Source organism: Typopeltis vanoorti, chromosome 20 (assembly GCF_054136105.1).
Source record: "Typopeltis vanoorti isolate ZY-2024b chromosome 20, IOZ_Tvanoo_1.0, whole genome shotgun sequence".
Classification (NCBI taxonomy): domain Eukaryota; kingdom Metazoa; phylum Arthropoda; class Arachnida; order Uropygi; family Thelyphonidae; genus Typopeltis; species Typopeltis vanoorti.
The window spans coordinates 95,816,447-95,830,209 of NC_143568.1; the positions used below are offsets into that span (position 1 = coordinate 95,816,447).

General features: G+C 35.7%; 1 protein-coding gene across 4 annotated transcripts in view; it reads right to left on the bottom strand.

Annotated features, from left to right (window-relative positions):
* LOC150095684 (major vault protein-like) overlaps positions 1-13,763 on the bottom strand; it is a 248,434-nt gene that overhangs the window by 110,600 nt on the left and 124,071 nt on the right. For all 4 annotated transcript variants that reach the window (XM_090409713.1, XM_090409711.1, XM_090409712.1 and 1 more), the window contains exon 7: positions 1,882-2,013. In XM_090409713.1, coding sequence (XP_090265839.1) covers positions 1,882-2,013 — 132 coding nt within the window. The remainder of the gene's footprint in view (positions 1-1,881; positions 2,014-13,763) is intronic.

Consider the following 13,763-nt stretch of genomic DNA (forward strand, 5'->3'; position numbering starts at 1 on the left):
ACTGCACTTGGTGCAATATCAAACCTTGGTTTTTGTCGCACTGTGTAGGAATTTTTTACACACCAATACCCCTGATGATGTAAGTCATACGACTTACGAAACTTTTCAGGTTTTCACTTATCCTCTTCGTATTTAATAAATGTGGTATCAATACCAGAATCTATCTCTCGAGATATTTGTAGTGTTTTTTTTGAAAGGAGTCAAGGATGTCTTGAGTTGTGGACAGCTTCACCATCAATGCAGATTTGAGTGATAGCCCTTTCTTTGCAGAATTTAGTGAATTGTCTATTGAAGAACAACTGAAGGACTATCTATAAGTGCTATTGTATTCTTATTTTAAAATTTCTTTCTTGTACTTGTTTTTGCCTTTCTACTTCTATTTCTATGTTAATGTTTCTAATGATGTTGCTACATTCTACGACATTGCACTGGTTTGCAACAACAAACCAGCTTCTCTCTTTATACAGATCTTTCAACTTTTTTTTCTTTTGAGGAAAGCCTGTTTGTGCCTTTCTCCATTCAATCATATTCTGTTTTATGACTTGTCTGAAGTTTAACCACATATTTCAGTTCCAGGTAACATTATTCCAATTTGAAGAGAGGGTCTGGAATTTGGTTGAAAAGATCAAAGGAAAATATAGTGGAAGTCTCCATGGTCTAGAACTGATCTCTACTTGTTCCATGCAGCAGAATTTAAGTAGAACTGGATTGTGATCTGACATGCTGATGTCAAGATGTTTTATCTGAATTATCCTATTAATAATGGAAAAAGAGATATCAAATGGAAGATTGAGATATTAAATTTCATTCCTTGATTCATGTATGTGTAAGCCTGGAGATTAGAATTGCGAATCCTCTATTATGTCTAGTAGTTAAGCATTGTTGAGACGTGTTTTTAAATATGCATATTCTGCTTTTCAACTCCTGGGTGTCCTCCTATTTTGTCTAATGTGAGGTTTCAATACTATTCCAGTCTCCAGCTGCTATGATGTAGTGGGTACCATATAATGCAGCTGCAATTCCTGGAAGAATTTTCATCTACCTGTTTCACTGGATGCAGCAGAAACATTTATAAACCTTATTACACATATATAGTATTTCCAATCTATTGTCAAGGTTCTCCCTTCTGCATCCCTCTGGATATTAGAGAATGACCCAAGGAGGAAGGGTTGGGGGTGAGTCCAAGAATAAGAACTCCAACTCCAGCCCTGTTAAATATTCCAATGTTCCAATAAGAAAGAAGTGGATATCTCTATCTGTTAAAGTTTTTATATCTTTATATCTGCAGAAGTATGTTTCTTGGATAAACAAAAACCTGACATACGTTTCCACATAGTTTCTTGCTTAACTTGCCTGTGGAATTCTTATATATTTAATGAGGCCTTTATTGAGATCTCATCAGTGAGAGCCAGACCCAGAAGTGATACCAAGGTTGAAATAATGCAGAAGTCATATTTCCAGATACAAGTAGTCAAAAAGTGTCACACCTTATTACTAAAATACTCTGGATTAGAGACAGATGTCGAAAGCTTTTTTCACTTGGTTATGCTATAAATTAAAGATGCCAAGAAATTATATTCTTGGTTTCATCCTAATATATACTGCATAACAAAATAATGCAGCATTATTATTACAGCATAACAAGACAACGGGCCCTACCCAGACCGGTTTCAACCTTTATTGAGGTCTCATCAGTGGGAGGCAGACCCAGAAGTGATAGATTGACACCTCAACAGTGGAAAAAAAAAAAAAGTACATTTTATTGATATAATGATGTAATTCAGTAATCTTTTCAGGTCATCCTATTAAATTCATTTTAGACATCATCTGAGATCAGCATGTAACTTATGGATAAAGCAATAAATATTCTCTACTACTTACAGGTGAAACATCATTATCTTGAAAAGCTTCCTTTGCCCTAAGTATAAGACCTTCATTCTCACTCAGAACAAAAATATCTTCAATACCATTTTCTAAACGTTCACCTGGTTGTAAGAAAAATGACTTTTCTCCCTGTATACAGAAAAAGTTAAAATTAGATGTCACTATTTATATTAAAATGGTAGTTAAAATATCAAATTATTTATTCAAATAATCGAAGTAAAACCTGTCTCTTTCTCTACCTTTAATAATTCCTTGATAAAAAAAAAATTCTATAGAATGAAATATAGTAGTCATGTCATTGCTTTTCATAATTCTTTTACTAAACATAAAAAATTTGTTTTATAAAAAACATCTACAGAAAGAAGTGGAATTTGTTCAGTAAAACTGAACAAATGTATTCTGTGGGCCCAACATAATTGTATTATGTTGGGCCCATATACGAGAGGTTGGTTGGTCAACCTATAGTATGTTAGTACCGTATATGGATGAAAAATGAGGCAGGATGGTGTCAGCAGTACTAATATACTTTTGTTTCTGAATAACTGTTCAAGAAGTAACTGCTTGACTAAGCCTGCTTCTGTATGTTAAAATGCTGAAATTGTTATTATTAAATAAATAGAGAGCTCATTTTCTTTTAACACAAATTACATTATGCTGCTAGTCCACCAAAATGGTGGACTAGCAGCATAACAAGACAATGTTCAAACAAATTCTAATTTACAGATGTGAGAGCTGAGCTAGAAGTAAAAAGCTGATCAGACTAGAGATATGAAAGGTCTCAGGAAAATTAGTTGAGTAAATGGATGGCATCAATGGCAGAATCTTAAAAATAAAGACATTGGAAAGAAACTTGACATAGTTAGCATTCTGGAATGTGTAAGCAAAATGTGTAAGTGACCATACCATTTACACATTCTGTTTAAGTAGTATGGTCACTTAAACAGAATAGAAAGAGAGGAAAGGTTAGCAAAATAGATGGTTGATGCCAGAATGGCAGGAAAAAGACTAGAAGACTAAACATGATCTAGGTGGATTAATGATGTTAGAAGACTAAATGTTAATTTTGAGAATTTGGGAGAACTGGCAAATAAAAAATTTAGAAGAAAATCTGTCAATACAAACTGATTAATAAACTTAATCATGCATTGCTATCATAGTATCCTGTTTTCCTCTTGATTATACACATCAGAAATTCAATGATTTCACTATGGCATAAGGGAGATCCATTAATATAAAGAAACTTATAAACCATAATAAAATATTAATAAATTAAAATTATTATTGCACTAGTGTCCAAAAGCTAAGGATGAACTACATTTTTACCTGTATATGAAAAAAGTTTCATGATTATAGCCAAATGTGGACATAAATTTATGCTGGCATACTAATAAATTATATTACACAAAAAATGTGTTAGAAATTTCATACAAATTAAATTGCAATACATTTTTGGCAAAAGTTAAAAATTTCCTAAGGATGTAGTTAAGGAATTAATGTACAGTGCCTAGAGAAAACTATGCAGAGAGAGAGAGACATTTCAGTATGGAATATGTCCATCATGAACTGCAATGCAATGTTCACAACATCATACCATGCTTAGCACCACGTGATTCAGGAGTTGTTGAGGCCAACTGGTCCATTCTTCCTTCAGAGCAAGGATAAGGCCTTGTTTGTTATTTGGAAGGGAATTTCAAGTAACAATGAGTCTCCCTATTGCATCTAAAACGTGTTCTATAAGGCTGAGATCTGGGGAGCATGCTTGCCACCAGATTCAATTAATATCCTCAGTGTCTGGAAATATCTCCACTACTCATGTGCAACATGGTGTGGCAGTGCCACCCACAAAAATGAATTCTTTGCCTACAGAACCACAGAACAATCAAACATCACGTTGAAGAACTTCATTGCAATATCGTTTGCCACCATAGTCCTTTTTCCAGCACTTGTAATGGTGAACTAGCAGAATAACAAGACAATGTTCAAACAAATTCTAATTTACAGATGTGAGAGAAATTAGAACTGGCATCATGCTTAATGGATATGCCAAGCTACAATGCCACCCCATACCATGACCCCAGCACTGTCATAGCTATCCCTTTCAAGAACATTCTCATGATAGTAAGCAGTACCACTTGAAAGGGAGGAAAGACTAAAACAAATTTCATCTGTGAAGAGTATATTAGCCCATTGGTGTCTTTGTCAAATTTTTATGGATACACCACTGAAAGCATGTCTACGATGAGCAGTAGATAAAGGGAGGCAAGACTTTGCCTTTGAGCATATAGGCCTACTTATCACAGACATCTTACCACAGTTTGTCAAGATATCTGCATATCTATGCTTAAATGGAGTCTACTTGCAAGCTGACCTGCCGGGATGTGTCGATTACGTTTTCTGTTATAACCAAAAATCTGTCTTCATGCTCTGTGATAGAGCGAGGATGACCTCTTGGCAAATGTCTGAAACATATTCCAATGATTTGAAATGCTGACCAGAGTGACCAAATCTGTGCACAGTAAATGTGGGTGAATCACAAAGAGATAAAATAACATCCTTATACAGAGGGACAATAACCTCCCTTATTTCTACTTGCCAGTAGGTTTTTCAACATCCAATAATCATGTTCATGTTTAAATAAAGATCTACGTAAAAGTTTCAACTTTTCCCAAAGGATCCTATGGTTTGGGTTTTCAACTCCGTGTTGAAAGAGACCAGATTTCTGTGGCTTGAAAAGATGAATGTGGTCTTGATGTTCCGAGATGCGTTTCTGAACAGATCTACCTGTCTGTCCAAAGTAAGACAAATTGCAGGAGCATGGGATCTCATAAACAACAGGTAACATCAGAGGTGAGAGTTTGTCCTTCAAGTTATAGATCTGATTGATGGGGGGTTTGTAAGTAGTGGCAAAATTGTATATATATATTTTTTTTGAAAGACGTTCAGAGATGCCTTTGACATAAGGTATGGGAATCCTATGGACTTCTTCTTGTCTAGGTTGATGTGTGGGGAAGTGACTGATGATTTTCACTTTTGAACCCAAACCAAAAATCTGGTTATGATATCGACGACGTCTTTGCAGTCTGTGATCATCCTGAACATGAATTACACCTGTTTCTAGACAAAATAAACCTTTTTCACTCTCGCATCAACTTTACGCTAGAAAAAGAATCTCCACAGGGTATCTCCTTTCTGGATTTACACATTCAAAGAAAAGAAGATGGTTCCATCGTGACATCTGTCTATTGCAAGCCTACATTTTCAGGTCGCTACATTCACAATTCTTCCGCTCATCATCCATCTCAGAAATTTGGCATAATTAAATCACTAGTTACCAGAGCACACAAATTCTGCCATACTAAATGGATATAATCTTAAAACAATTCAAAAATCATCGGTCACTTCCCCGCACATCAACCTAGACAAGAAGAAGTCCATAGGATTCCCATACCTTATGTCAAAGGCATCTCTGAACGTCTTTCAAAAAATATATATATACAATTTTGCCACTACTTACAAACCCATCAACCAGATCTATAACTTGTTACCTTTTCCTAAGAACAAACTCTCACCTTTGATGTTACCTGCTGTTTATGAGACCCCATGCTCCTGCAATTTGTCTTACTTTGGACAGACAGGTAGATCTGTTCAGAAACGCATCTCGGAACATCAAGACCACATTCATCTTTTCAAGCCACAGAAATCTGGTCTCTTTCAACACGGAGTTGAAAACCCAAACCATAGGATCCTTTGGGAAAAGTCAAAACTTTTACATAGATCTTTATTTAAACATCAACGTCTATATAAAGAAATATTTCTTTATTCCAGCTATATAAAGAAAGTGCCGAAGCCCTACTACACTGACCAAATTTAAACCGCAATGACGTTCTTACTATTCCTAAAGTATGGGAAATTTTCATCCAAAATTGTGTAAAATAGTCTATGTATGTTTTTTATATAACACATTACTGCACACGTATTGAGATTCCAATGTAATCATGCACCCCAACTGTATCTTATTCCTAGTATTGTTTGAATTACTGTACTGAGGATATACCAAGATACTTGGGATGAAATATTTACGTATTAAAACTAATCACTGTGGTTATACGTGTGTTTTTAGTGATGAATTCACCACAGGTTTCATTATATAAAAAATGCCATTTTCTTTATTCAATTCTTTATAAAATCTGATTAAATTACTAAGACAGGACCTACTCTGTACAAAATCATGCTGGCCACACAGAGCATCCTATTTCCATTCACCTGGATGGTGGATGGAAATAGGATGCTCTGGATTTTATCTTTAACCAATTTTCCAATATTTGAACTAAACTTCCTGAGATCTCAATTGGTCTGTAATTTGCAACTTCTATCTTGGAGTTATCTTTATGCAATGGTGTAACTATCTTAGCCTCTTTTCACTCCCTTGGAATCTTTTCAGAGTTGAGACTTTGATTGAACAACTTCATTAGACAATTCAAATTCACTTGCACATTCATGCAGGATACATGCCATTCAGTCCCACCAGTGTATTCACACTGATATTTTTTCAATATGCTGAGCACCTCCTATTCATCTACCTCAATTCCAACATCAAACTCTGTCACATCAGCAACTGCAAAAGGTGTATCATCTCCACTTAGATGATACACCTTTGCAACTCAATTATTTCTTTTGCTTCTGTCACCTTTCTATCATCACCAATGATTAAAGTCAGCTTTCCCTAGCAATTCTTCCTCTTTCTTGCTACATAATGAAAAAAAACTATTTTGGATATACTTTGGCCTACTTAGCTAACCTTCTTTCAAAATCAGATTTGGCCTTTCTTTGGTTTATCCTCCTGACCTTGAGGTATGCAGTCTGATGCTGCTTCTCTCTAACAATTTCTGACCACTTCCCCATGCATCACTGACATTCTTTCAGCGCAGCTTCTCAAGCAATGGCACTGTTCCAAGATGCCTCCTAAGTTTGTTGTAATTACCAGCTTTATAATTCAACATATATCCTTTCTTGACAGAGAACTCCAAATGTTTAGCAACTTCCAAGAATAAGAGTGCATAATCACTCTCCCCAATTGGAGACAGAGTATTTACCTTGGTTATGGATATATCTTCTGATGCTACTGCCAAATTCAGTACTCTTAAACCCCTGGTCCCCTCTATGACATGTTGTTTCAGGTAATTATCTCTTATGAAGTGTATAAATTCCACTTCCATCTTGCCATGTCCCTTTAGTTGAGGTCTCCAATAATAATGAAATCATTGGTAGAGGGCGAGCAGTTCCATCTTCTGTAACATACAGTATAAGAAAACAGATAAGTTTGGATGTTGATTATCAGCCATATATAACTTTAGCATAATTTTATTCTGGTTCGGTTGTGATTGTGTGTGATGTATCTGCATTTGGAAGTTATTCAATATGAATAACATTAGGTTAACCAGGTGCATGGTGTAAAAATCAAGCATGTTAAGTGGTGCGGATTTTACTAAGATGGTTCATTGTCAGGATTGTAATACGTATGCATGGACAAATGTGGAGGATATGTTTGTTGAGAGATTAAACAAGAGAAGTGACAGCATGAGGGTCTGTAAAAAGTGTGATATGTTAATGGATTGTGTTGATTTGAGTGAAAGTTGGGAGCCAGAAGTGAAGAATAACAGACAAAAGGCAAAAGACAGTGATGGATGTAAGACTAAGAATATAGCCATAAGCGTGAGTATGAGACTATGAGCACGAAGAATGTGATTGTGAATATGAAAATTATAAAAAAAGGAAAACTGGGAATAATTATGGAAGCAGAAGTGTGTCTGACTGATGAAGCAAGAGCTAGTGTAACTGCAAGAATGGAAGAAAGTCTGACTGATGAGACAATAGTCCGAATGATTTCTGTAATGCAAGAATTGAAGAATGAAATTATTAACATAAGGAATGAGATGAGAGAGAATGAAATCAGACATATGGTGGATATGAACTGAAGAGTGCAAAAGAATAAAATGAAAGATAGTGGAGAGAAAGAAGTAACAAATGACTCAAGACTGCATGGAGAGTCTATCATAAAAGGAGGTGTGGTGAATGAGAGGGTACACAAGGGCCATTTTTCAGGAAGGAGAATGAACAGGGTGACTGAGGTGCTAGATATGAGAAGTAAGAGTGCAAGGAAGTTAGTGGTTGTAGCGAATGATTTGGTTAGATATAGTTAGAATGTCAAAATGGATATTAGGAGATTATAGTGAGGAAAGTGAAAGATAACAGTATGATAGGAAGGGTACTTTGCATGTTGTTCAGGTATAACAATGATGAATTGTGGTGGATTGAAGATCTTGAATGGAATGTTAGCAGAAACGTGTAAAGATAAAAGAGTGCAGTTTGTGAATGAAAGGTTACTGGAAAGAAGTGTAATGAGTGATGCAAATAAGATATCAGTGGAAGTCAGAGACAATGTTAAGGAGCAGAAATACACCAGGTGAGACTGATGTGGTTGTGAATGGAGAGAAGAATGTGAGAACAAGAATGCAAGTTGGACAGGAAAACAGAATGGGCTAAGGAGTTCACAGAGATACAGTGTAAGAAGAGTGTATTCTGAAAATAGTGCGATAGTATGTGGAGGGGGGGGAGGTCAGAAGACAAATGTAACAACCTGGAATACATGGGAGTTTGAGTCTGGGGTGGGGAAGAATATATGGGACAAAAGGTGAGAAGATAGGAGTGAGAGGAGAAATTACAGATGGGGAGGGGGGGGCACAGCACGAGCAGGACTGATTATAGACCAAGAAACAAGAGAGATGAAACCGTTGTATTCCTTGGCATTCATTGAGTTTATGTGCCTGAAGATATAGGAATAAGTGCGGGGATGAGAATGACATCTTGACAGGAATAGAAATGGAGGGATACGATGTTTTTTGTGAAGATAGAAAAGGCAAGGGGGGAGGAGAAGTGCTGATGATGATAGCAAGGGAATTATGTTCACATAAGTTTGAAATACAAGGGGGAAAAGTGGCAGTGGTTTTGAAGCAGTATGGTATGAAGTGAATGTTGACAAAGTGAGATATTTGATGGGGTGTTGCTAGTCTCCACCAGGAAGAGTGGAAGAATGTGGAAGGTCTCCACCTTCCACATTCTTCCAGGGAATGTGGAAGGTGGAGACAGAGGAATGTATAGGCAACTGGGCTTAGTGAGCAAGCAAAGGGTGATTGTCATGGTTGATTTCAATTATGGTAATACTGACTGGAATGAAGAGAGAGCATCAGGAAGTAAGGAGAATGAATTTATTGAGTTCTTAAGGGACAACAATTTTAGACGATATGTAATGGAGGGCACACACAGGCTTAGTGTCTTAAATCTGGTTATATCATTAGAGAATGTGATTGTGAATGGAGTGTCTAATCTTCCCCCCACTTGGTGAAAGTGACCATGAAATTATCACATTTGCAGCAAGTCATATGAGAAGTTGTATAAAGAAGGTATATATGTGGAATTGCAACTGGCGATTATGAAAAGCTTAGGAGACAACTGGTAGCTATAGTGCACAGAAAGAAAAGTTGAGTGGGAAGGAGACAGATGCTGCATTGACACTGATCAATAGCTATTTAGCAGCAGCAATGTATGAGTGTATTCCAAAGGTGAAAATGGCTAAATAAGACAGACTTAAAATGGATGAATGAAGAGATTAAACATGAAATCTAGAAAAAGAAGAACACACTTTGGAGGCAACACAAGATGAATATTGGTAATGATCAGTTCCAAGGGTTGGATGAACACCTAGAAAACAGGTGATATGTCTTTATTGATAAGGTGTGGGAGCAACATTTGCCTTTAATACATCAGCCATCCATCTTGGAATAAATTTATACAACTTTTTAATAGTCTCCAGGAATGATGTAGCATTCATCAATCAGAATATCTACCAATTCCTTGAGAGATGTTGGAGGAAGGAATTTGCATTTCATTCTGCTCTCAAAACTGCCCACAGTGGTTCGATGATAGAATGAGCTGGACAGAACAGATGTTGAAGTTCTCAGTGCTCCTCAAAACCAAGAGTGACTGTTTTAGCTGTGTGTATCAGTGTGCACTTTTGAAAAATGGCATCGTTATTGGGAAATAACATTTGAACCATAGTCCCATCTTTAAAGGTACTGGCAGAACTAAACAAAAAATTACCCAATAACCACAAAAATTAACTTTAATGAAATAAAAGTACAGATATTTCGTACAGAAAATAACAGTACATCAGTGTGTAGAAACAAGCAAATCAAAGAAATGGGAATACAAAGTACATACAACAATCGGTTCATCAATTAAAAATGGTTGTCACTGCCAGAAATTAATATATTAATTAATAATATTTGTATATTGGTTATATAAGTAGAAAAAGCCATCAAAGGCTTGAAATGTGGAAAGGCAGCAGGAGTAGATGATATTCGACCAGAAATGCTGAAGTATGGTGGTATAAAAGTCTTACAGTGGCTGCATCGCACAGTTCAGAAAGCCTGGACAGAGGAACGAATTCCTGATGATTGGAGTAGAGCTCTAATAGTACCCATATATAAAAAGGGAAATAAAACCGAATGTGAGAATTAAAGAAGTATTTCCCTACTGAGTGTTCCTGGCAAAATCTATGCAAGTATACTTGAAAACCGGTTGAGAAGAATTGTGGAAGTAAGGTTTGGTGAAGAACAAGCTGGATTCAGGCCAAATAGAGGCTGTCAGGATCAGATCTTCACTTTATGACAAATAGTTGAGAAATCATGGGAATATAACAAAGATCTGTATTTAAGTTTTGTCGATCTGGAAAAGGCATATGACAAGGTGCCAAGAGAGAAGCTATTCGATACGCTACAGTTATATGGTGTCAACGGGGCATTATATCCAGCAATACTTAGTCTTTATTTAAGTCAGCAGTTAGAACTGAAGGAAGTATACAGGAAGATGGTTTAATGTTAAATCTGGTGTGAGACAAGGATGTGCATTATCCCCTCTATTATTCATTATCTATATGGATCACATTATGAAGGAAAGTGGTATTAAACATGATATCAGAATTTGAGATGTTAATGTTAGCTCTTTGCTTTATGCAGATGATGTTATACTTCTAAATAAATATGCTACAAGTGTGCAAGATTCTCTGACTAAATTGAATAACTGTTGTAATAGATATGGTATGAAGGTCAGCATTAAAAAGACAAAGACAATGAAAATAGGTAGAATTGTTGAAAATGTCAACTGTGTTGTGAATGGGGAACCTGTGGAACAAGTAAAACATTTCAGCTACTTAGGCACGATTTTTAGTGAAGATGGTAAATTAAATATGGAAATAGACAACAGAATCAACAAAGTTGGTATGGTAGGAAGTCAGTTGAATAAATTCATATGAATAAGAGAGAAATTAGACGGAACACTAAATTAACTGCATACAAGACAGTGTTCAAACCAGTTTTAACTTATGGATCTGAGAGCTGTGTCAGAAGTAAAACACTTGACCAAAGACTAGAGACCGCAGATATGAGAGTCCTGAGAAAGATTAGAGGCATGAACAGATGGCATCAATGGCAATATCATATTAAAAATGAGGATATTAGGAAAGAACTTGACATTGTCAGCATCCAGGAATGTGTTAGCAGAGCTAATCTCAGGTGGTATGGTCACTTAAATAGAATGGGCGAGGAAAGATTAGCCAAACAAGTGTTTTCTGCCAGGTTGGCAGGAAAATGACCCAGAGGAAGACCAAGATATAGATGGATTGATACGGTACAAAGTGCCTTAGACAATAGAAATATAAGATCTCATAATGTTGGAGTCTTGACAAGTAACAAACTGATTTGGAGGAAAATTGTAGATAGGAAGTTAGTAATGATGTAAATTTTTCATGTAGTATTATCATATCCTATACACCCCTTGAGGGTACATGTCAGGAATTTGATAATAATGATGATAAATAATATAATAACTATTTTTATTGTTAACATAAAATGAGAATCTCCCAAACATTTGGGAGAGAAAGGCAATTGTTCTGATTCAGATTTAGCCGATTAAAAGGGCTTTGCAACTTTTTGAAAAGACTTTCATATTTAAAACTGCTTCTATGGAGATGAACTTCATCCCAATGGATGCTGTGTTTAGTATCAATATTATGTTGTGCCAGACCAGACTTTTGAGGTGTCACATATTCAATGTAATATTGATGTTCATTAATTATTTTTTTCTGTAGAATGGCCTGTCTGCTCAAAGTATGTCAAATTACATTCACAAGGTATCTGGTAAACACCAGCTAATGATAGAGGTGCCAGTCTTTTGTAGATGGTAACAGATGAGAATTTTATTGATAGGAAGATATGTAGGAATAAGGTGATACTTCTACAAAATTCTACCAATAAGTTCAGAAATATAAGGGATTGAAATCCTGCAGCCTGTTGAAGAATCCTTAGGTGCTGGATTTGATGAGGATGTAACCATTAAATTCCATTAAAGTTTTGATAGTGAGAAGTTCTTGTTGTAAGCTTGAGGGAGAGAAGCATACATTATATGCTCTATTAATTAAAGACTTGATAACACCAATTTTTTGAGAGGTGTGATGAGCAGACTTTTGATGAACGTATCTGCTAGTAAAGATAGGTTTTTGATAAACAATGGTTGACAAAATACTGGAGGCTGTGCAAGTGAAAAGGATTTCCAAGAATGGTAAACTACCAGAATTTTCGATTTCCATGGTGAATTGAATGCGTGGATGAAGGCAAGCTATTAATCCATTACAGGAAAGTGGTAAATTCGTTTTCAGAATGAGGCCAAACTGCAAAAACAAAATGAATGTAATGAAACCAAAGACAGGGTTAGGGATGAATGGAAGAGAACAAGGTATCTTCCAGATAGTTCAAAAAATAGTTTGTCAAAGGGGGAGACAGAGGGCTACCCATGGCAGTGCCTTTAACCTATCGATCTTGTTTTTCCAGCTGAAATATCCTGATTCTATAACAAATTCAAAAATCTTCGCATTATCAGGAGGGTAATCATCAAAATAACTAACAGTGGCAGATAACAGAATGTTGGTAAAGAGGAAAACAATGTCAACAAATCCAACTCTTGTATTTGAATATTCTTGATTTTTTCAAGAAAATGTGTCAAAATCTTGATGAATGGTCAGGATTGTCCAATATGGCAGTTAATAAACATGAAAGAAATTTAGCAATTTTATAGGTGGGAGAGTCAATACAATTCATGATGGGTCTTACTGAACAACCTTCTTTATGAATTTTGAGAAACCATATAAACAAAGAGTTCTTCCAAAATGGGTGCATAGGCTTATCTAAAGTATTTTGTTCTCAACTAATAATTTCATCAAGCATCTTATTTAATTGTTTAATTTTCGTTTTTGTAGGGTTATAACTAATTTCTTGATAAGTAGAGGATCCTGTAAAAGACAGTCTATCTTCCTCTCATAGTCAGCCTTATCCATTACTACTACAGCTTTTCCTTTATCTGCTTTCGAAATATGGTTCTTTTTGTCTTAATGAAGACAGTGCATGGATTTCAGCACTAGATAAATTACAGGGGAGGTGATTTTATTTTAAAGAGTAAAGCAGAAACTTCAAAACGTAGTTTATTAGCATCTTCACTTGAAAGTCCCAACAGATTGCATTCAATGTTATGCAAAAAAAAATCAAGATAAATGGATTTAGGTACCAAAGCCAAATCATGGCTTTTAGTCAACACACTAGTCTCAGCAACAGACAACAGGTCTAGAAATATTCACAACCCATTTATTAGTAGAAGTGCTGTCAGAAGTAATTTATTTACAGTATAATGATTCATATTTTTGCATCAGTCTGTAGGAATGTCTTCCATAAGAGCAGGATAAAGATTGTTTAAAAACACGTAGAACAACATTC